General features: G+C 38.0%; 1 protein-coding gene and 1 pseudogene across 7 annotated transcripts in view; both read left to right on the top strand.

Annotated features, from left to right (window-relative positions):
* The window catches only part of ELF1 (E74 like ETS transcription factor 1), a 118,595-nt gene that overhangs the window by 90,288 nt on the left and 3,054 nt on the right, over window positions 1-25,253 (top strand). For 5 of the 6 annotated variants that reach the window (XM_081549872.1, XM_081549869.1, XM_081549874.1 and 2 more), the window contains 5 exons: window positions 7,500-7,607; window positions 9,393-9,560; window positions 17,167-17,250; window positions 18,010-18,202; window positions 19,010-19,453. In XM_081549872.1, the coding sequence (XP_081405998.1) occupies window positions 7,500-7,607; window positions 9,393-9,560; window positions 17,167-17,250; window positions 18,010-18,202; window positions 19,010-19,453 (997 nt within the window). The remainder of the gene's footprint in view (window positions 1-7,499; window positions 7,608-9,392; window positions 9,561-17,166; window positions 17,251-18,009; window positions 18,203-19,009; window positions 19,454-25,253) is intronic. The other variant, XM_081549875.1, reaches the window with a different exon arrangement.
* Window positions 10,888-11,917, top strand: LOC145530111 (uncharacterized; annotated as a pseudogene). Its single transcript, XR_014071464.1, has one exon. The product of XR_014071464.1 is annotated as an uncharacterized LOC145530111 (transcript).

Genomic DNA, 25,253 nt, shown 5'->3' with positions numbered 1-25,253 from the left:
TACTCATCGCTGACTGTGATCTTTGTGTTTTGTATAACAGAATGACCACCTCTGTGCATATATAGATGTGTTGTGTAGCTAACAGGGTTTTTGCAGTGTGTTCTGATCTACTTTCTTGATGCATTAGGGTGAGGCTACACTGTCTGTGGGCTGGGAACCAGAGTCTTCCCTGAGGGGGTGTTTATTCCTGGTTTTAGCGGCCAAGGAAGATATTGGTCCTCAGAGGAGAAACAGACTAGGAAAGCAGATCCTGTATCTTTAGGAGAAGGAATTATTTCTTCCTTTCAGTGCTTCACTCTTGGGCTTAGACTTGAAGACAGCTGAGATGCAGACAAACACCTTCCTTCTTGGAGAATAGAATAGATCCAGAAAATAAGCCATATTTTGACAGACTTGCTGTTTTCTTATTTCTTCTCTCTTACCTTTCTTATCTTCCAACCCAAGCTTCTGTTTAACTCTTCCATACTTGTCTGAGTCAGGTCATGAGAAATGAAAGGATGTTATAGCCCCCCTTAGTCCAGAGTTGGGGAGAGGAGACACTTGAGAGGCTGCAGGGCTGGTGGTGATGGGGATAGAGCAGTTTATAAGCTGTAATTATGAGACCTAGGTAGCACTTCAGATGATAAAGCATGTTGTTAACATTTTTAGGTATGATAATAGCATTGTGTTAGACTCTTTATCTTTCAGATACATATACTCAGATACTTAGAGATAAAATATGCTGTCAGAGATTCCTTCAGAAAAATCCCGAAGGTCAGAGTGTGTGGGGAGGGAATCCTTGGGCAGTAAGTGGAGGATGCATGAGATGAAAGAATAGTGACTATGTGTTGATAACAAATGATGCTGAGAATGGGTATGTGAGAATTCATTTTACTGTGTCCCAGAATTTTGATTCTGTTTGAAATTTTCAATAATAAAAAGATCGAATTGTTTTTATGGATGTGAGACTTACCTTAGGTGGCTGCTGTCATCTATAATCCCTGATTTCAAATTTTCCTGTTCATAAACACTGTTTTAACCTATGAAATGTACAATGTTAAAATACCACTTTAATATGTTTATAATATTTAATATGTTGGGGTTTTATATAAAATTTCCTTTGAAACAAGGTTGTGTTGTTAAAATTTTTTGAAAAGCATTTGACTAAGAACTCCTATGTGGAGATTCTTCTTCTTTATCTGAGGATCTGAAAGTGAAATTATTAAAGGCGATGGACCCCTTTAGACCCATCAGCCCAGCTGCTCTGGGATCCAGCCCCGTTCACCAGTGGGTCAACACCAGTTAGAGGACACACAACCCTGGACCCACAACCAGCTGTGTCAGGAACTGGCCCTGCCTCTAGCAGGTTAACACTAGATCTGGGGCCCCAGGCCCCACACCTACTCACTCTAGAACCTGACTCTGCCCATTAGTGAGCCAGCACTAGCCCTAGGACCAGCTGGGGTCTCTGGCAGCTTCTATACAAGGCTGGTCCTGGCAGCCCACCCAGCACCAGCCACAACTACCAGTTCACCCAAAATAGTTAGCCTGTCACAAGAGAAGGAGCCACACGGTCCATTAGGGGCTGCCCCAGACCACATCGCTCTGGTGACCAGAGGGGAGAGCGCTGCTGGGAAGCACAGGAGGTCTCCTACAAAAGACCACTTCTCCAAGATTGGGGAATGTAACCAACCTGCCAGATACACAGAAATAAAAGAGCAAGTTAGGCGGAATAAGGTGACAGAGAAATAATCTTCTAAAGGAAGATGAAACCCCAGAAGAACAACTAAGTCAAGTGGAGATTGGTGATCTACCGTGTAGAGAGCTCAGGGTAATGAGTGTAGACATGTCCAAGGAACTCTGGTGAAGAATGGATGCATAGAGCAAGAAGTTAGAAGTTTTCACCAGAGTTAGAAAATGTAAAGACCAGCCAAACAGAGAGCAAGAGTACAATAACTGAAATGAAAACGTGCTAGAGGGAATCAACAGTAGATTAAATGATACCGAGGATTGGATCAGCAAGCTGGAAAGCAGTGTTGGAAATCACTGAAGCTGAGTGGAAACAGGAAAAATGGTAAAAAGAAATGAAGGTAGTTTAACAGACCTCTGAGACAACATCATGTGTACTAATATTTGTATTATATGGGTCCCAAAGGAGGAGAGAGAGAAAGGGGCAGAGAACATATTTGAAGACATAATAACTGAAAACTGTCCTAATTTGAGAAAGGACACAGACATCTGGGTCCAGGGAGCAGAGAGAGTCCCAAACAAGATCAACCCAAGAAGGACCACACCAAGACACACTGTAATTAAAGTGGCAAAAGTTAAAGATAAAGCAAGGATTTTAAAAGCAGCAAGGGCAAAGCAACAAGTTACAAACAGGAGGACGTGAATGAGGCAATGAGGTGACTTTTCAGCAGAAACCCTGCGGAACACACTGGTTCCTTATATTTAAAGTGGTGAAAGGAAAAATCTACAGCCAAGAACACTCTACCCAGCAAGGCTTTCATTCACATTCGGTGGTGAGATCAAGTTTTACAGACAAGCAAAAGCTTAAAGAGTTCTACACCCACAAACCAACTTTAAAGAAATGTTAAAAAAAAAAAAAAGTTACAGGAACTTTTCTAACTGAAAAAGAAAAGGCCACAGCTAGAAACATGAAAATCATGAAAGGAAGGCAAAGATAGTAAATTAGCCGTGTGGAAAGCTTAAAAGACAAGCATAGTGAAATCATCTATATCCACAATAATTGTAGTTGAGATACACAGAACAAAAATATGTAAAGCATGATGTCAAAAAACAGTAAACATGGAGTTGGGGAGTAAAAATGCAGGGTTGTTCATGGCTGATTCATGTCAATGTATGGCAAAGACCACTACAATATTGTAATTAGCCTCCAATTAAATTTATTTTTAAAAATGAAGGGTTGTTAAAATGCATTTGAACTTAAGTGATGAGTAGCTTCATGTGTGTGTGTGTATATATATATATATATATATTGTACAGGACAGACATTGTACAGGAGACAGGGATCAAGACCATCCCCATGGAAAAGAAATGCAAAAAAGCAAAATGGCTGTCTGAGGAGGCCTTACAAATAGCTGTGAAAAGAAGAGAAGCAAAAAGCAAAGGAGAAAAGGAAAGATATTCCCATTTGAATGCAGAGTTCCAAAGAATAGCAAGGAGAGATAAGCTGAGGAAGAAAGCCTTCCTCAGCGATCAATGCAAAGACATAGAGGAAAATAACAGAATGGGAAAGAGTAGAGATCTCTTCAAGAAAATTAGAGATACCAAGGGAACATTTCATGCAAAGATGGGCTCGATAAAGGACAGAAATGGTATGGACCTAACAGAAGCAGAAGATATTAAGAAGAGGTGGCAAGAATACACAGAAGAACTGTACAAAAAAGATCTTCATGACCCAGATAATCACGATGGTGTGATCACTCACCTAGAGTCAGACATCCTGGAATGTGAAGTCAAGTAGGCCTTAGAAAGCATCACTATGAACAAAGCTAGTGGAGGTGATGGAATTCCAGTTGAGCTATTTCAAATCCTCAAAGGTGATGCTGTGAAAGTGCTGCGCTCAGTGTGCCAGCAAATTGGGAAAACTCAGCAGTGGCCACAGGACTGGAAAAGGTCAGTTTTCATTCTAATACCAAAGAAAGGCAATGCCAAAGAATGCTCAAACTACCACACAATTGCACTCATCTCACACGCTAGTAAAATAATGCTCAAAATTTTCCAAGCCAGGCTTCAGCAATACGTGAACCATGAACTTCCAGATGTTCAAGTGGAATTTAGAAAAGGCAGAGGAACCAGAGATCAAATTGCCAACATCTGCAGGATCATTGAAAAAGCAAGAGCGTTCCAGAAAAACATCTATTTCTGCTTTATTGACTATGCCAAAGCCTTTGACTGTGTGGATCACAATAAACTGTGGAAAATTCTTCAAGAGATGGGAATACCAGACCACCTGACCTGCCTCTTGAGAAACCTGTATGCACGTCAGGAAGCAACAGTTAGAACTGGACATGGAACAACAGACTGATTCTGTATAGGAAAAGGAGTACATCAAGGCTGTATGTTGTCACCCTACTTATTTAACTTATATGCAGAGTATGTCATGAGAAACTCTGGGCTGGAGGAAGCACAAGCTGGAATCAAGATTGTGGGGAGAAATATAAATAACCTCAGATATGCAGATGACACCACCCTAATGGCAGAAAGTGAAGAAAAACTAAAAAGCCTCTTGATGAAAGTGAGAGAGGAGAGTGAAAAAGTTGGCTTAAAGCTTAACATTCAGAAAACTAAGATCATGGCATCTGGTCCCATTAGTTCATGGGAAATAGATGAGGGAACAGTGGAAACTGTGTCAGACTTTATTTTTTGGGGCTCCAAAATCACTGCAGATGGTGATTGCAGCCATGAAATTAAAAGACGCTTACTCCTTGGAAGGAAAGTTAATGACCAACCGAGATAGCATATTTAAAAGCAGAGAGATTAGTTTGCCAACAAAAGTCCGTCTAGTCAAGGCTATGGTTTTTCCAGTGGTCATGTATGGATGTGAGAGTTGGACTGTGAAGAAAGCGGAGCGCCAAAGAATTGATGCTTTTGAACTGTGGTGTTGGAGAAGTCTCTTGAGAGTCCCTTGGACTGCAAGGAGATCTAACCAGTCCATCCTAAAGGAGATCAGTCCTGGGTGTTCATTGGAAGGACTGATGTTGAGGCTGAAACTCTGATACTTTGGCCACCTCACGCAGAGAGTTGACTCATTGGAAAAGACCTGATTCTGGGAAGGATTGGAGGCAGGAGGAGAAGGGGACAACAGAGGATGAGATGGTTGGATGGCATCACCGACTTGATGGACATGGGTTTGGGTAAACTCCGGGAGTTGGTGATGGACAGGGAGGCCTGGCGTGCTGCGATTCATGGGGTCGCAAAGAGTCGGACATGAATGAGCGACTGAACTGAACTGAACTGATATATATATATATGTATTACTATGTACAGTGTGGGGAGTATAGTAAATAACTGTGTAGTGTCTTAGTATGGTAACATTTCATAACTGGACATTGTAGTGACAATTTTGAAATGTATAGAAATACCCAGTCACTATGTTGAGGAAGTAACAGTGTCGTAGGTCAGATGTACTTCAAAAACAAGTAAACAGACTCACAGAAAATGAGATCAAATTTGTGGTTACCAGAGGTAGAGGGGGAGGGCAATGAGATTTGAACAAAGGTCAAAAGGTACAAACGTTCATTTAGAAGATAAAAAAATGTACTAGGGATATAATGTACAATATGATAAATATAAGTAACACTGAGGCATGTTATATATAAAAATTAAGAGTAATTCTTCAGTTCTCATCCCAAGAAAAGTTCTTCTGTGTCCTTAATTTTATATCTATATGGAGTGATGGGTATTCACTAAACTTATTGTGATAATCATTTCATGATTGAAATGATCAAATCATTATGCCGTACTCCTTAAACTCACACAGTGCTGCATGTCAATTGTATCTCAGTAAAACAGGAAGAAAAAAAAAAGATTGTGGATTTTAGTGTTGCCTACAAGAAATTATTGTAATCCGTTTGATGATGGGAAAACATTTTCTCTGTATTTTTAAAAGCTTAGTTGTACTTTTTAAAAAATTTTCATTCCTGTTTTATGTAGGGCTCACCAATTTATTTTGCATTTCCTGCCCTGAGCACTGAGGCTGAGTGTGATAAACAAACTTTTACAAATTAGATCACTGATATTAAATTTGCTTTATGTTTTTTGAAATTTGAAAGGTAGTTTGATTTCTGTATATAGCTATGGAATGATTTCTAGTGTATATGAAGTTTAAAAAGCAAGGGTCAGTACAGCATGAATAGTTATTTATTATTTAAGATAAGGGAGAGAATAAAAATGATATGTATGTGTTTGCTTATATTTAAATATAGAAACATAAACTAGAAACTAATAAAAATCTTTTAAATTCAGTGGTCACTTTTGAAAGATCCTGTTTTTTACTCTGAAAATTAGTGAATAACAGAAAAAGATCCAAGTATTTAATTTGCCTCTATTGTATAAACTGTGGCTCAGGGTAACCAGATAGTTGATGGCAACAAGTTCTTTGTATAGAATTCTAGCTAATAAATGCAAGAGGAATGATAAGATTATGATTATCACCATTTTGGAATCCCTAATGAACTCCTGGATCTAGGCAAACTGTCATCAATAACTGCTAAAGCCTTTAGATGAAAGTCTGTTGGAAAATTTAATGATGACTGGATCAGGCTGACAACACTTGAAACTGATTCTCAGTCTAGCAGTACTGAAGAAAGACTACCTACTTTCAAAAAGCATGTAGAATCACATAGCATCACCTTCAAGTATTCTTGGCGAAAAACTGAATGTGAATCAAGTCAATCTTGTAGAAATATCTACCAGTTTACAGGAAATACGTGGGGGAGGGCTGTGGTAAGTGACACCACAGAGAGATAATCAGCAAAATCTAAAATGTGGGAAACTACAAACAGATTGACCCTGTTTCTCTTAAGATAAACAGCAAAACAAAAAGAATAGGAAGGAAGGTGTATGCCACCAAGTGTAATGCATGAACTTTGTTTGAAATCTCTTGTGAACAAACCAACTTTTAAAAAAATCTGAGACAGAGAAATTTCAGTATGAAATGGATATCTGATTTAAAGAATAATTAATTTGTAAAAGATGTGACCATAGTATTGTCTGTATACTGTAATATTTACAATGAATGACAGGCTGTCTGAGGTTCACTTTGAAATAATCTTGTGTCTTTATTGAGCTGGGGAGTATAGATTAAGGAAAATTGATTGTTAAATATTGAAACTGGGCCCTTGATACATTCAGTTCATCGTATGATTTCCTCTACTTTTGTGTATGTTTGATATTTCTCATTATAAAAGCTTGACAAAGAAGTGATTTGAAATTCTCCTTTAATATTTTCTTAAGTGCTATGTAATTAAAGTTATACATACTAATTTTATCATTTTCATCTACCTAACAGAACTTTAAAATATTTATAAAGCTTATATAAATGAATAGCTAGAGTTATATAAATGTTTAGAAGATGGTAATTGATTATTGACTTATCTGTGCCTTACTTGCCTGATTTTTTAGAAAAAAATTAGTTTTAGTGGGATATTTCCTTCAATTCCTGGAATTCCCGAGCCTTGACAGAAGAGTAATCCGCTTGTCTACTATGCCTTAAATTTACAAGATTTTAAATAGAAGGCTTAAGTTTTTAATAGGAAATGTTACAGTGGCCTATTTTAATAACTTTACTAGGCTTTTTGAAGTATTTCTCTTTTCTGGTTTCAACTATTATGGAGGAATTGGATCTTAGTTCCCTAGTCAGGGATCGAACCAGGGTCCCCGCAGTGGAAGAGCAGAGTCCTCATCCCTGGAACACCAGCCAATTCCCAAACCTGTGTTTTTTAGAACAACAGATGTCTTGTGCTAATTCTGTTTTCTGTTTAAATGTATTATAGTTGAAGCTTCCTGTCATAATGGGGATGAAACAATTGAAACCATCGAGGCTGCTGAGGCACTCCTCAATATGGATTCTCCTGGCCCTATGCTAGATGAAAAGCGCATGAGTGAGTGTTATGGCTGTTCACGTTCTTATGCTTTTTTTTTTTTTGAAGTGTAGTTGATTTACAGTGTTGTGTTTATTTCTGCTGTACAGCAAAATGATTCAGTAACACATATACATACATTCTTTTTCATATTCTTTTCTGTTATGGTTTATCACAGGATGTTGAATATAGTTTCCTATGTTCTACAGTAGAACCATGGTTATATGCTTTGAAAAACTTTTCCTGTCATCTCTCTGTTTTAGATGATAAACATCAAGAGACCAGAGTCATGTTTTATTTTTCATGTTTTATTTTTTTAGCATCCTAAGGGCATTATAAGGTACAGTACTGGTTGAGGTACCTTTGCTAAATTGTTCAGTGAAACAGGATTTTTTTTTTAGATTTGAGGAATGAAGACTTTGAGAATAAAAAGGTAATTTAGGTGTCAGAGAGATTATGCAGAGTATCTTCTTAACCTCATTGGTGAAGTATTAGTGTATTTAGGGTCCAAACAATTAAAATTTAGTGATTTCTGTCAGTATCCATCAGAGAATAGGCAAAAATCCATTGAAATGTTTTCTAAGACTTCACGGCATAAAATTTACTACCACATTTATTGATTTGCTTTTAAATCCAAGTTCTCCTTTGGACTTTTCTGACGAGAAAGTGGTCAGACTCATAAAATGAATTATTACTAAATCAATTTAAGATGTTTATTGAGGATTTTCTGTATGCACAGCAATGCATTAGGCAATAACATGATATAGAAATGAATAGATTTTTTTCCTTTCCTCAAGTTTACAGATTTCTTTTGAGGATAGTTATTTATGTAAATAACTGTAAAAGCCAAAAATAAAGGCCAAAAGAGGAATAGCAGAGTGTTCTGGAAGGAGAGATTTCTCTAGCTGAAAATACTGGTGACTGACTTTTTGGAAGGAAGGTTTTGACCGGGGCTATTAGTGACAAATAAGCTTTTCGTGTGTAGAAGACAGGAAAGGGCATTCAAGGTAGCTGCTGCTGCTGCTAAGTCGCTTCAGTCGTCTCCAACTCAGTGCGACCCCATAGACGGCAGCCCACCATGCTCCCCTGTCCCTGGGATTCTCCAGGCAAGAACACTGGAGTGGGTTGCCATTTCCTTCTCCAATGTATGAAAGTGAAAAGTGAAAGTGAAGTGGCTCAGTCGTGTCCGACTCTTAGCGACCCCATGGACAGCAGCCTACCAGGCTCCTCCGCCATGGGAGTTTCCGGGCAAGAGTACTGGAGTGGGGTGCCATTGCTTTCTCCGGCATTCAAGGTAGAGGGAGTCGATTGAACCAAAGACATAGATCTGTGAAAGAATGAAATGTTTAAAATGTTTTGCTATAACTGAAGTAATGTTTTATAATGGGTTATACATTGTGGATGTTCAAAATGGTATGCTATGGAGTTTGATTGTTCTTATCTTTTTTCCACCTGTAAACAATGAGAAGGTATGTCAGTTTTATTTTTCGTTCTAATTTTCACTCTGTAAAGTTTTTATAGAGAAGAATGATATGGTCAGGTCAGACTTAGGTTGTGGAGAAAAACTTGAGCAGCAGTGTGAAAAATGCAGGAGACAGGATGGACTAGGGATAAGAAGTCACGTTAGGAAGACATTGAATGGTCCAGTCAAGCCTGGACTGATCCAGGGAACTTGACTTAGGGCAGAGGAAGGAAAAACCAGGGGCTGATTCAAGATTTCATTTCTCCTTTAATCTTCAAAGAAATAGGAAATATTTTATGAAATTATTTTGATTTATAATACAAAGTTGATTTTATTCCCATTAGATAATAATATATTTAGTTCTTCTGAAGATGACATTGTTGTTGCCCCAGTCACCCATGTATCCGTCACATTAGATGGGATTCCTGAAGTGATGGAAACACAGCACATTCAAGAGACATATGCACACTCACCAGGACCCTCATCACCAGAACAACCTAAGAGAAAGAAAGGTAGGTGGGTGATCTGTTTAGGGAACAGTCTACTCTTGATGTGCAATCTAAAGGTAACTTTTATTCAAGGATATTTCTACACCAATTCAAACTTCTGTAAGATAAAATTGGTATAAAACAAATTGAGTTATTTCTTCATATTAGATTCATTTTTTAAGAATTATATTGTTAAAATATTTGGTCTGTCTTATAGAAAAGGGATCTTCCCAACTTTTTAAGCCTCAGTCTTGTATCTAAAGCCTTTTATCCAAGCTCCAAAAGAGCTCAGGGATTAGTAAGACCAGTTCAGTTTTCTCCTGGAGAACATAGTTTGAAAACCACCAGTGTAGATTCTAATAAAAGATTCCAGTGGGAAGAATACACGTGGTAAATCAGCAGGTAAGTAATTGAAGAGGGTACAGCATGCTGGAGGGTATTTTAAAGTATTCACAAATTAGAGCCATACTTAATCCTAACACTAACTGTTTCCCTTTCTTTGCCTTTTGATTCTGCTCCAACTTGTTTAATATGTGGAGTTTAATATCTTGGTTTATGGCATCACCAGCCACTGTGTAACCTAATTTCACATGAAATTAAGGGAAGTTTCAAGAGCCAAAGATGAAGAGGAAAATAACAACAGTTAGAATGAGCTGACACCACAGCAGCTCTGAAAGGCTTAGAAGGATACGTCAGTCTGGAAGTCCAGGGGACTTGGTTTTATATTCCAAGTAGAGGCACATGCCGAAGTCTTAGTCCAAAGCAAAATAGGGTGTTAGAGAACTCAGCATATAATTCATGGGATCCTTGGAAGGCTATACCCTAAGGGGAAAAACAGTCCACCCATTGGCACAGACAGATGTTAAGGAAACTTGTATTTTGTAGCTGGGTGGAAAAATTGTTCTTTTGAGAATTCATAATCCTAGGTTTACCTTAACCTATGTTTATGACTAGATTTTAAATGATCACTGACTTTAGGAATTTTCAGCCATAACAATGGCCCCTGACTGTCAGTAACTTTGGGCCCCAGGAGAAGCTCTTGTAAAATTGCTTTGCCACATCATATATTTAATCCAGGCTGCACAGTATTTCTTCAAATAAAACCCTGTTGAAGGTGAACTCACATTTCAGTATCACAGAACACATAAGAAAGATACTTCCTGAATGAGAAGCAGCAGACATAGGAAATTCTAAAGTTTCCCCCACTGGGTGCTCTCAGGAGCCGTCTTTGCATTGTACCTCTGTCTGGCTCCTCACTCGCGCAGCCACCTCCAGCTCTGCCTCCACTGTGGACTCCGCAGCTTCATCGCCAGTTCTCGACCTCCCGCTTTCTTTTCAGTTTGCTGCATAACATCACCGGCCCCATCGTGCCAATGCAGCCATGGACACCAGCTCCAAGATCACTACCAAGGACTTAAAAGAAAGACGTTGTGGAGGAGACGGAGGATGGGAGTGAGGACCTGCTAATGGGAACGCTGAGAATGAGGAAAATGGGGGGCAGGAGGCTGACAGTGAGGTGGGTGAAGAAGAGGAAGAAGTTGGGGAGGAAGAGGAGGAGGAAGGTGATGGTGAGGAAGAGGATGGCGATGAAGATGAGTCTGAGGCAGCTGTGGGCAAAGCAGCTGAAGATGATGGGGATGGTGACAGGGACACAAAGAAGCGGAGGATGGATGAGGATGACTAGACAGCGAAACAGGAAAGGTGAACCTGACAGAAAAGGCTGCTGGAGCCCATTCACCCTCCTCTTCGCGTCTCAGAACCTAACCCGGCAGGTGGGGTCCGGCCTGCCCGCCGCCTGCATCGCCACGTGCTCTCCACTGTCCAGCCAGAGCCACACAATGTGAGTTTGCAACAGGAGAGGAAAAAAGAACCGAAACTTCCAGGGCCCTGATTTTTCTTCTTAAAGTACTTTTAAAAGGAAAATTTGCATTTTATATTACATTTTATATTTTTGTACATATTGTTAGGGGTCAGCCATTTTTAATAATCTCGGATGAGCAAACCAGTCTTCCCAGCATTCTCTCTCCTACTTCTGACTTTCCTTGTGGTGTGACCATGGTTAGTATAATCTCAAAGGAGAAAGAAAATGTTGTTAAAAAAAAAAAAAAGATTACAACAACAAAAAAATCAATCTTATTTCGAGGATACCAATAACCCTTTTTGTGCATGTATGTAGCTGTACTATAAGAAAATGTTGTTTTTCTTAAAAAAAATGCTGGTTTTTATGAGATGGTTAAAAAGGCCAGTGATAAAAGTTTTCTTTTTTTTCCTTGACTATGAAGTTGTGGTTTATTATTATTATTATTATTTTTTGGCCTGCTTGATGTGTGTGAAACACTGTTGTCCAACAATAAACCAGAATTCAAAAAAAAAAAAATAAATCCTAAGGTTAGTTCACTATGAACCTCAGATAATAGAATTATCAAATTGAAACTTCCAATGAATATGATTATAATTATTAATGCAAAAGAATAGAAAATATGGTCAAAGAATGAGACTATTAAAAAATACCAGGTGAAACTTCCTCTTATAGTCAAGATGAAGTAATAGCACCTGATGTAGCAACCGTTTTTTGGATATGACACCAAAAGCACAAACTTTACAAAGGCTAAAATTAATAAGTTGGACTACAGTAAACTCAGACTCTCTGCACAGCAAAAGAAACCGTCAGCAACATGAAAATGCAACCTGCAGAATGGGAGAAAATATTTGTAAATCATATATTGGATAAGGGGTTAGTATCCAAAATATATAACACAAAAACAAATAGCAAAAAAAAAAAAAAAATCCAATTAAAGAATGGGCAGAGGACCTGAATAGACATTTTTCTGAAGAAAACATACAAACAGCCAACATGTACAAGCAAAGATGCTAAATATCACTAGTCATCAGGGCAGTATAAATCAGAACCACAGTTAAGGTATCTTTTCATACCATAAGATGGCTAGAAAAAAATCAAGAGTCATTTATTTGGTAGGAGGGGGATTGGGACATTGAACTGCTTTTAAATGATGTGAAGAAACTCTCTCTTCACCCTCTTTTTCCACTTCTCTGGTGCTTTGAAACCCCTTCCTAGGGAGGCTGAGAGCTGGGGTGCATTCTTGAGTTGCTTTTTGAGGCTGGCATTTTGAAATACACTGGAAATCTATCTTACCTCTGAATCATTTGTTGGGTCTCATCATGGAGAGGGGTGGGGTGGAGAGTATGTCGTATATCACATCGTATTGTATACCTTAAACTTATACAATATGTCAGTTATATATCAGTAAAACTGGAAAAAAAAAAAAAAACAGAACCCAGATTTACCCTCCTGTTTGAAACAACTGAAACCACAAACAAAATATCTGAAGCAGTGGTTCTAAAGAAAGTGGACATCAGTCAACAAAAGCCAGCGATTCCTGGAAAGTAGGAAACCAATGATGTGTGATTACCCCACCTTCCTGCATGGAGAAGATAGTTTTTGGAAAACACTATGGCAGTTCCTTCCCTGGTGGCTCAGACGGTAAAGCATCTGCCTACAATACAGGAGACCTGGGTTCAATCCCTGGGTCATGAAGATCCTCTGGAGAAAGAAATGGCAACCCACTCCAATACTCTTGCCCGGAAAATCCCGTGGATGGAGGAGCCTAGTAGGTTATAGTCCATGGAGTCGCAAAGAGTCGGACACGACCGAGCAACTTCACTTTCACATGGCAGTTCCTTAAAAACCTTCATGTATCCTTAACACATGACCCAGCCATTCTACTGCTCGGTATTTACCCCAAAGAAATGAAACTATACATTTAAGAGAGAAACTGACTCATGAATGAATGTTCTTAGCAGCTTTATTTGCAACAGCCCCAAACTGGAAATGACCCAAACATCCATCAGCTGCTGATTGGACTAAACATGTGGTGTAGGTAATATCCATACGCTGAAAGACCATTCAGCAATAAAATGGAATGTACTGTTGATACATAAGACAAAAATGGATGAACCTCAGCGTAATTATACTAGGGGAAAAGAGCCAGATTCCCACCCCCCTGCCATAAAAGAAGAGTATGGTTCTGTTTATATGAAATTGTACAAAGTGTAAATTAATCTACTATGATAGAAAACGAGTGGCTGGTTGCCTGTGGATTGGGCAGGGCGGGGAAAGTGAGGGTTACAAACACACTCTAGGGAGGGAAGAACAGGTCCATTATCTTGAGTGATGGTTTCACAGGTGTATACCTATGTCAAAACTTACTAGATTATAAACTTTAAACATAGGCAGGTTTACTGTATGTCAGTTACACCTCAATAAAGCTGTTTTTAGAAAGTAAAAGACTAATATCCTACTTAATGGTGAAAGACTGACCTGATAAGGAACCAGATAGAACACATAATATATGGGTTAAATAGCACATTAGTCACTGCGGAAGAGAGAATCAGTGCGCTCCAGTCTAGAGCTGGTGTAGAGTAAAAGATAATAAAAGAGTTAGAGATGTGAGGATTGCTTGAGAAGATCTACACGTTTAATCAGAGCTCCAGGAAGGGAGAATGTGTAGAGTGAGGAAGAAGCAATATTCAAAGATGATGACTGAGAAATTTTCCAGAATGATGTTAATCCCAGCATAGTGAATCTTGAGTAGCATAAGTAAAATAGATGCAGGCCGAAATAGATTATGTTAAAAAAAAATGGAACATCAAAGACTCCCTGCAACCCACAGCCAAAACAAGGGAAAAATAAAGAAGAAGAAGAAGAAATGGACCAATCAGGGAGAAACTGCATTACCTGATGAGGATTGATTATTGAATTGGCTACAAGCTCCCATGAAAGGCTGGAAGGGCTGGATATGTTCAAAGTATTAGAAGAAATAACTTCACAGAATTTCTGTACCCAATTAACCTATAATTCGTGTGATGCTGTGTGCATCGTCACCGTGAACAGTGAGGAAGACGATGGAGAGGATGGATGCTGGGTAGGCTACTGACAGTATCTGCCGTGACTTAGTGGAGGAAAACAGCGGGATAAAAGCAGTGTTATCGTGGTCCAGTGGCTAAGACTCTGAGCTCCCAATGCAGGGGACCCAGACTCTGTCCCTGGTCAGGAATCTAGATCCCACATGCTGCAACTAAAGTTCCTGCGTTTGCAGTGAAGATCAAAGATTCCGCATGCTGCGACTGACCCAGCGCAGCCAAATAAATAAATATTTTTTAAAAAGAGAAAAAATTAGAGAAAATAAAACAGTCGGAAGGATAGCAGCTAACTGAAGTCTGGCTTCTAATCCTCACAGTTGTGAACACAGCTAGAAATCTCTGTAGGTTCTCTGCAGATGTCTGCAGTGATGGAAGCTGAGACACCAGGTGCCTATTTTCCACATGTATACATCTGGTATTCTCAGGAGAGGTCAGGCCCGATGAGTGACTCTTTTGACTTCTTCTCCTTATAGCTCAGTTGGTAAAGAATTCGCCTGCAATTCAGGAGACCCCAGTTTGATTCCTGGGTTGGGAAGATCCCCTGGAGAAGGGATAGGTTATCCACTCCAGTGTTCTTGGGCTTCCCTTGTGGCTCAGCTGGTAAAGAATCTGCCTGCTGTGTGGGAGACCTGGGTTCGATCCCTGTGTTGGGAATATCCCCTGGAGAAGGGAAAGGTTACCACTCCAGTATTCTGGCCTGGAGAATTCTGTGGACTGTATAGTCCATGGGATCACAAAGAGTCAGACACGACTGAGTGGCTTTCACTTTCACTTTTCACTTTCCTTGACTCTTACCTTAACTTCAGAAGTGTTTTCCTATTCATTTTGTCTTGGGATGTGTTGCTATTAACAGACTGGTTCCAGATTGAGAAAGGAGTACATCAAGGCTGTAATTGTCATCCTGCTTATTTAACTTAAATGCAGAGAACATCATGTGAAATGCTGTGCTGGATGAAGTATAAGCTGGAAACAAGATTGCCAGGAGAAATATCAATAACCTCAGATACGCAGATGAAACCACCCTTATGGCACAAAGTAAAGAGGAACTAAGGAGCCTCTTGATGAAAGTGAAAGAGGAGAGTGAAAAAGCTGGCTTAAAACTCAACATTCAAAAAACTAAGATCATGGCATCTGGTCCCATCACTTCATAGCAAATAGATGGGTAAACAATGGAAACAGTGAGAGACTTTATTTTGGGGGCTCCAAAATCACTGCAGATGGTGACTGCAGCCATGAAATTAAAAGATGCTTGCTCACTGGAAGAAAAGTTATGACCAACCTATACAGCGTATTAAAAAGCAGAGACATTCCTTTGCTGACAAAGGTCTGTCTATTCAAAGCTATGGTTTTTCCAGTAGTCACATATGGATGTGAGAGTTGGAGTATAAAGAAAACCGAGTGCCGAAGAATTGATGCTTTTGAACCATAATGTTGGAGAAGACTCTTGAGACGGCAAGGAGATCCAACCAGTCAATCCTAAAGAAAATCAGTCCTGAATATTCATTGGAAGGACTGATGCTGAAGCTGAAACTCCCATACTTTGGCCTCTTGGTGCAAAGAACTGACTCATTGGAAAAGACTCTGATGCTGGGAAAGATTGAAGGCAGGAGGAGAAGGGGATGACAGAGGATGAGATGGTCAGATGGCATCACCGACTCGATGGACATGAGTTTGAGCAAGCTCTGGGAGTTGGTAATGGACAGGGAAGCCTGGCATGCTGTAGTCCATGGGGTTGCAAAGAATCGGACATGACTGAGCGACTGAACTTGTCTTGTGTTGCTACTAACCTTGTGACTTTAGCCCTAGAATTCTTCTTTTTTAGGTTAATTCCCTAAATTACCTCAGCATTCTCCCTTGTGATCTAGATCAGAGAGAGTCAAATTCAAGAACGTTGTGGTTAGAAGTACTAACTGAAATATCCATTTGTGCTTAATCTCCGTTGTCTCTCACGTGCAGTGTGGTAGTCTGTTCAAATAGCATCATCGCCCCAACCCAAGTCATAGGCAGCATTGCTGCCAGGTTGTGGCTCTAGATAAGGGGAGAAGAGGTCACAAACATGGCTTTAGAATAGTTGGTTGACCCAGACTAAGGCTGAACAAAATACACTTTTAACTCTGATTTGTCTGGGGCTGGGTGATGGATAACCATAAAGTTTGTTTGCTGTAAATTGAAAGAAATATAAAATAAGATGTTTAAAAATACATAAGAAAATAAAAATTGAGTATGTGGTTCACAAAAATTTAACCTCAGTTTAATCTTATTTTTTATATTTAGAAGTTTTGGGTAGTTTTCAGTATTTGAGAACCAACCAAGAGGCAGACAGACTTATATGGCTTAATTTTGGAGCCCAAGTTTCATCAATATCAGTAATGTTCATCCAAATTTTAAGAATTGTCACCTAAAAGATAAAATTAAAGTTTCAACTTAATCTCATTTTTACAAATGAGCCAAAGTATTGTTTTCTACATAAAAGTGTCTGTGATCTAACCTATGTTAATGTTAAATTTTTACTGAAGTTATTTTCCTTTTAATAAGTAGTATTTAGGAAACCAGTATGTGTTCCATGTATAAAATACTTGGCACTTGAAATTGAGGATAAATGACCAAAAAAGCTTTTATAAACAGCTAAATTATCCATTCTACCTCACTTTTGAGGGCAAATATTTATGTAGAGCCATTGTGATTTCAGGGAGAAAAACTAAACCACCACGTCCAGATTCCCCAGCCACTACGCCAAACATATCTGTGAAGAAGAAAAACAAAGATGGGAAGGGTAAGTACTACTAGTATAATTTCCTTATAATATTTATAGATCAAGTAACATTCAGATTGCTCTAAAATATCTGCATACTGTAAGTAGAAACCACTAATAATATCTGCATACTGTAAATAGAAACCACCAATTTTATTGAAATGGATCTTATTGTTGCCACCTGCCACATGCACAGTTACTGCTTTCTGTAGAAATAATGTCATAATGTAGCCCAAGAAATCCATTAGGAGATTTTTACTTCCCTGTCAAAATAGTTCATCCCTTCATTTAATAATGAGTCTCTTGGAAGAATTCAGCCACATTAGGTTTTCAGTTCATAGACACTTTATTATGTTGTCTTGGAGTTTTAACATTTTCATAACTGCGTCCCAATTTTTAAGAAAATGGTTAAGGCTAATCTGTTGGCTCTTAATATAAAAAGAACAATTATTGAAAGGTTTTTTACATTTCTTTTTCCTTTTCTTCCACGTAATAATGGTTCTTAAAGAGGCTGAAAGAAAATTTCTTACAATACTTTCTCCCCAGGTCATCACAAATCTAATTGGCAGGATTGCTCTATTCAGATAACTTATGTGGGTCTAATAAAAAGATCTATATTAGACTCTAGAAATTATGACCATTATATCACCAGTACTAACTGAACTGTGTAATTTGTTTATATAATTATAGATGGAACTTAATAAGACCTTTAGTTGTGTTTTATTGTGCTCTTTCAAATAAAGTTTTGGTTCATTTAAAAAGTAATTGCTTTTGTTTCAGGAAACACAATTTATCTTTGGGAGTTTTTACTGGCACTGCTCCAGGACAAAGCTACTTGTCCTAAATACATCAAATGGACCCAGCGAGAAAAAGGCATTTTTAAATTGGTAGATTCTAAAGCAGTATCCAGGTTGTGGGGGAAGCACAAAAACAAACCTGACATGAATTATGAGACCATGGGAAGAGCTCTCAGGTATGTGAAATTTCTGTAGCTTATTGTGTGAAGAATATTATTTCAGTCTGGGAAAATGTTCTCCTTCCCCCCAAAATCTTCATGGGAATAATGGATATTTTATTTATGAAGAGATCAGAAAATGTTAAACTATCATCCGGCATTGTACATTGACCACAAGGCTCATATGTTTTGAGCCATTAAACTTAAATTCAGCACAAAATAACAAATGTTGGTAATGCAGGTACTTAATAAGAGGATGCATTTTTAAGCATGAACTTCAGGTATGATACATTATGTTGGAATAAATTCATGCTTTCAAGAATAATGTTGACCATTGTGAAAATGTTGAACAGAGATACCTCTTAAACCCACTTTTAGTTTGTTTTTCTTTGATCATGTCATTTAGTCGTCAAGATCTGGATATGTTTGAGAAAAACTTAGTGGAAACATCCAAATCTGATAACTTGACAACTTTTTCAAACCAGAACTATTTAGATATAGTTTGCGTTTTATTTTTTAGCTCACACTTTTTAGGTTCTTGATCTAATTAGAATCACTGACAAAACTTGAATCACTTCTATTTGTACATCATTAACTTTTATACAGAAAATCGTTTCAGATGTACTGAATCGAGTTTAAAACACGAAGGGACATTATAGTAAGCTGTGGAAGAGAAAATAACTACCCTTCATTTAGAAATTCTTTTCTCATTTGTTTCCAACTTTAAACTCTTGTTTATGATTACAAAAGTTTTGCTGTGTTGAATATTATTTTAGTTTATGTTTAACCGAATACAATATTGATAAAATTGTCTGTTTTGAATAGGTACTATTACCAAAGGGGTATTCTGGCAAAAGTAGAAGGTCAGCGCTTGGTGTATCAGTTTAAGGATATGCCGAAAGACCTTATTTATATAGATGATGAGGATCCAAGTTGCAGCATAGAGTCTTCAGATCCATCACTGTCTTCAACAACCACTTCGAGTAGGAACCCAGCAAGTCGATCGAGAGCATCTTCAAGTCCAGGAATAAAAGGAGGAGCCACTACAGTTCTGAAACCAGGGAATTCGAAAGCTGCAAAACCCAAAGATCCCATGGAACCTGCGCAGTCGTCCGAGGTTCTGAGGACAGTACAGTCCACACAGACTCCATATCCTACCCAGCTCTTCCGGACTATTCATGTAGTACAGCCAGTACAAGCTGTTCCAGAAGCAGAAGCAGCCAGTAGCATGCCAGAGGAAACGTTAAATCCTTCTGTTCCGAGTATTAGGTGAGAAAGCTAAAGTGACCGGTGCAGATCATTGTGTCATGTTCTGACAAGAGTCATTATTGGTTAAATGTGTCAGGATTCAGAAGTGAAAATAAAAATGATATAGATTTCAAGCTAGAACTTTTGGTCAACAGATTGTTTCAGCAGCAAGGCATCAGTCCTCTGATTTTATATCAGTGATTTGTTATTTTTAAACTTTGACAACACTTGGTGTGATTCTACCAATTTGAATCAGCCCTATATAGCTTTGTATAACTGATTGATCCATATAAGAAGAGATCCACATACAAGAAAATCTGGGGAATGGTTTCAGATCTTTTTGGGGACAAAGTTAGAAGCTGTGAAAATTTAACATAAATTTACATATAATGACCCTTTGGGATGCATTGAGTTCTAAGAAATACGCATTATTCCTTGGGAAGATAACAGTCTTCTCAGATAGTATCCAGAATAGTCAAACAGATTGGGTGGCCAGGAATCGAAGGTCCTCTTTCTCAGGTTTGTAGAAGTGGCAGAGTTGGAGGAATATTTTTTTGGTTTAATAAAATCAAATCTGCCTCATAACCCCAGAGATGACACATCTTAACAAAGTCTAACAACAACTTAGACTGTTTTTTTTGCAGAAACTTGTGACTAGTTTTGACTGGTTTAGAATGGGGATAAAGGAGGAAGGCAGAAAATTAGGTGAACATTTTCAGGGTTCTGTTTTTTAGTTTCTACTGCTGTGAATTTCCAGAACCCTTCCAAATAAGAGCCCTTCCAAATCCAATAAATATGATTTTTTTGATTATTTTCATTAGTTGACTCCTGTCTTACAGTTGTATATTCTTGAGTATAAATGTTGGATTTTTATTCAATTGATCTTGAAGTGAGCATTACCTAGAATCAAAACAGACCTATTAGACCATTCAGTCTTCCTTGTACGCTCCATTAAACTTTTGATGAGTTTAAGAGAATTGAATTATCTTAAATTATTGACGTGTAAGGAGCGGAGGTCACATTTTTCGTATCTTAATTAAAGAAGCACTTATTTAACTGTGTCTTCCTTTTACTACTTTATTTTCGTCTAAGTTCTGTTGGTTATAGGATGACTGAGTATCTAACTGGGATTACGTGGTCACTCCCGTTGGTTTCTAGGGTCTTGTCGCTCTTTGTGGTCATTGTGTTTATTTGCTTTGATAAGAAAATGCAGTGGCCACAGCAGATCACTGGGACTCCCTTCTTGGATGGACTCAGTTTTTTGTTTTGTTTTTTTTTTAAGCATCTCTGACCAAAGGTTCCTTTTGAGACCTTGAGAATAAAAACAAACCAGAAGAAAAACAACAATAACAAAAACACACAGCTCTAGCTCTGAAAGATAATAAATTATGGTATTATATTGGGTACTTTACTACTGTGAATGTCAGCTTCTGAATAAGACTCAGTGCCAGGTATTAAAGGGTTGTAATTAAAACCTTGCTTCCTGTGACTTTCAAGCTGTCTTTGGTATACCTTTCAGAGTCTTCATTTTTTGATTCTCTGAGAGTTCTGTGGGCTTCCCTTGTGGCTCGGAAGGTAAAAAAGAGTTCTGTGCCTGATTCCTCCTTCTCCTGTTTTTTCTTTTCCAACCTCTGTGTTATCGATGCCTCTCATTCTGTGATGTTTCTGACCAGAGCCATCCTTTGTTTAATGGGTGCAGAGTCCGCATTTGTGGTATTGCCTTCTTGCAGCTTTTGTTATGTCTGTTTTGCATAGAGTGTTGTCCAGTTTCCGTAGCTTCCACTGCCAGCTCTCGCTCTGCTCAGAATTCCTTCCAGCTGAAGCTGACTGCTTGCCTATACCATGTTCTGGTACATAATCCAGGTTTTCAGGTGACTTTAATGCCTGTCTCCTGCTATCCATTTAAATCTGTAGAAGCTACCTTCTATCCACTATTCTTTTTCCAGCATCTGACATAGTCTGACACAGAACACTCCTTCATATTCATAGAATTTGTTTGGAAGTAGTATATATGATTATTCTTTATCTCCTTTTAGAATAATGAGTTTTCTAAGTGGACTACTTATAAAATGAACAAATACAAAATTTAATTCTTCAAACTTTAAAACATAATATTTTATTCTTTTTTTTTTGACCATGACTTCTGGCTCACAGGAGAGATCTTAGTTCCCTGACCAGGGATTGAACTAGGCCCATGGCAGTGGAAGTCTCAAGAACTAACCACTGGACCACCAGCGAATTTCCAAAACACGATTTCTTCTTGTAGAAATTATTGTGTATTTATATGACTATCTATGTATCTACATTCATTTTTTAAATTGGGGTATAGTTGCTTTACAGTGTTGTATTAGTTTCTGTTGTACAGCAAAGTGAATCAGTTATATCCACATACATTCTGAATCATTTGTTTGATTTTAAAACAATTCTTTTCCATGTGGTTGTATTTTATTTTCCTCCCTCAAGTCCTACTTATTTTCACTGTAATTATGCCAACTTTTAACTGTAGAAATTTCAAAATATGGAAGGGTTGAAATAGTACATTGAACACCTGTTTGCCATCCAGCTGGATTTACAATTGATATTTGTTTTTTTGCCTTATTTGCTTTCTCTCAATATTTATTTATACCCTTTTTTTGTTTGTTTGGGTATTTGTCAAGTCAGTTGACATCACCGTGACATTTCACCCCTAAATATTTCAGTGTGCAACTCCTTAAGAATAGAGACATCCCAAGTAACCATATTATCACTGTTAAGAAAAGTTACAGAAATTTGGCTATATCTTTCTTGACTAGTTTTTTAAAAAACCGAAGACCTTTGAAATATTTTTCTTTCTGTAGTTGAGAGAAGGTAGAATACTTACAACTTAAATTTAGATTAATTATTAAATTAATATAACAGGAACTGATAACTTTCAAAGCACTCTCTATTTCATATACTTTACATATATTAAAGTACAGAATCCTTACTGCACAATGAGGGATAGGTAATGTTCAGTATTCCTGTTTTATAGTTAAGGAAGCCGAGGCAAAGAGAGGCCGAGGGGCATGGTCACAGGTGGAGACAGTGGTGGAGATAGTGTGTTAATGCAGACAGTTCAGTCTAAAGCAGTGAACTTAGTGATCGGACATACTCGCAGTTAATTCACACAATCACAAGAATTATCACTTATTTACAAAGAAGTAGAAACATATTTTTCCTCCGTTTTTTCCTTTGCTCATTTCTTTTTATCTCACACAATTGCACACAGAATTATCCCTCAGTATCCTCAGGGAATTATTTCCAGAACTCCCTTCAGATTCCAAAATCGGAGGGTGCCCCTTATGTAAAATGGCTAATATTAGCATATAGCCTCCATATATCCTCCCATATACTTTAAATCATCTCTGGATTACTTACAATACCTAATACAGTATAAATGCTGTGTAAGTAGTTGCCAGCATGTGGCAGATCATTCAAGCTTTGCAATTTGGAACTTTCTGGAATTTTGGGGGAGGTGAGGCTGGATATTTTCACCTGGGGATATCCAAACTCACCTGGATATTTCTAGGGGAGGTTGGTGGAATCCGTGGATGTGGCGCCATGAGTATGGAAGGCCAACTGTGTCTATGTTGAAATTGATTAAACTTTTCTTAATTGATTTATGGTATATGTGTTCAGGTTTACAAATCTTAACTTTGGCTTCACAAAAATAAACCTCTAGTAAAGTATTTTTCTAAAATTGTCCCTTGGTAAACTTGGAAGTCCATATACCTACCCAGTATAACTTGTTTCTCTACAATGCTTTTCCAAGCACTAAGTTTGTCTTAGGGTCTTTTAAATAAATTAGCCTCTAAAAATATCAATATATAATGTATAGTTTACTTTAAAAGCAGTGTAATGGAGTAGGAAGAATTTGGGCATAAAATTCTCACCCTACAACCCTCGTCAATTATTAGATATGAATTGGATTACACTAACCAACTGTCCTGTTTCCTCATCTATAAAATAAAGATGATATTGTTTAACCTGACAGGCAATTGTAACAATTAAATGACACTTCCCGACAGCTGAGTAGATATTCAGCAAAAGCCAAATATTATATTGTATATCATTCTTGGCTTCAGAAAGTTTGAAGAATTTTAAATAACCAATATTGTACCAGTTGGTTACAAGCAGCTTGGGCTTTTTAGAAGTAGTTAACTGTAGTGTAACTTTTGTTGTGCAATATAATTATAACCAGACACAACTGACAGTTTAATAATTAACTAAGAAAAAATTGTTTTAATTCCTGTGGTTGGGAAAAGGCTGCATAATATTTAATCCTTTAATCTCTTAATTTTTTATTAGTGAAAATTTATTGTTTTATAATTTGTTCAAATAGCCAGTGTATTTACATTGCAGGTATTTTAGGTCAGTGTATATATTTTCTGACAGATGGCAGTCAGATGCCCAGGAAAGGGCCATCTTTTTCTGACTTCAATAAAAGGCATTGAATGTCTCATGGTAGCCCTGATTAGCAACATGGAACGTTTCCAGGTACATTATTGCTTATGTCATACCTGAGAGAGGGAAAGAGAAAGTGGGGTGTGGATGTATTAGAGTTGTAACTCCCTACTGTTTAACAATCTGATAGTAAGTATCCTTCTTTACTTGACGTTACTCAGGACCTCAGTGACACTATGTTGTAACGGCTAAGCACATAGGCCCTGTAGTTGACTGATCCCTTTTCGTATCTAACTGCTCACCTTATGTGAGCTATTCAGCTTCTTTCTGCATTAATTCTTTTCATGTGGAAAATTGTGGTAATAATACTTATTGGGTGGCCAGGCTATACATATTTATAGATACATTCTGTATGCTTTCTATGTGCCAAATTCAGTTTTATCTGTATGTACATGTACACGAGCTCTTGGCATGGGAAGCTCTTGGATCTTTTTTATTTAAAAAATGGTATCAGTCTGTAGGGTCACCTACCATTTGCAGGCTTAGATTCTACCCAAGATATCCTGATTTAGGCAGGCAGGAAAAAAAGGAGGTACAGTGTATTTTGGAAAAGTGCCCTAGTTCCCAAAGTTATTCTATATCCTTCCAACTCATCACTGCCTGCCCAATAGTATTAGTCTAACTGGCCTTTATTCCTAGCCATACCCTGCCAACCTAGTAAATCTTCATTACCTGACTCTTATTCTCTTCTAGCAATGTCCTTCAAAAGGGCTGCTGACATCCTGCCGTGGACTGATTCTCACAGTGGTGACTGTGGTGACAAACTGAACTTGAGAAACAGGATCCTGCATGTGTGGGTGTGGGCTCCAGCTAGCCCGTGTCTTTCTGCTTCCTCTTAATGTCTCCTGAGTTGTGCTGAGTCATCTTCCACCTTACCCATTTGGTTTCTGCTCTTGAATTTTATTTTTCACATGAGACAGGCCACATAATGGTAACTTGCTAAAATTTACCTGTGATAGTCTCCTGGCAGTAATTAACATTTCGTTTATGGGGACTAATCCGGCTCTTAGCCATTTGAAGTAGCAATCCTCTCTCTTTTGTAAAAATAGCTTTATAGAATTCAGAGGAAACACAGTTGAGATCCAGATGCTGAGTTTGTTCAACAGCATTCGTTTTGTATTGACAATAGCCTTGAGTATAAATTTCACAGCTGTGAGCTTTAAAAATTAGATTGACTTATAATACCATTTATGTACCTCTTTTCTTCAATAAATAGAATTAACAACTTATACAAACTGGATTTTATGTTAAAATTGTATCCTTATGGTTAAAATTTGTGCGAATTACTTGAGCTGAGAAAACACACCTCTAAAACAACCTTTGTTTATTTTTGCCAAGA

This window comes from Giraffa tippelskirchi, chromosome 12, assembly GCF_054371585.1.
Source record: "Giraffa tippelskirchi isolate mGirTip1 chromosome 12, T2T-mGirTip1v1.2.pri, whole genome shotgun sequence".
Lineage (NCBI taxonomy): Eukaryota > Metazoa > Chordata > Mammalia > Artiodactyla > Giraffidae > Giraffa > Giraffa tippelskirchi.
Note: the sequence above shows the minus strand (reverse complement) of the source record. Positions and strands in the feature narration are given on the sequence as shown.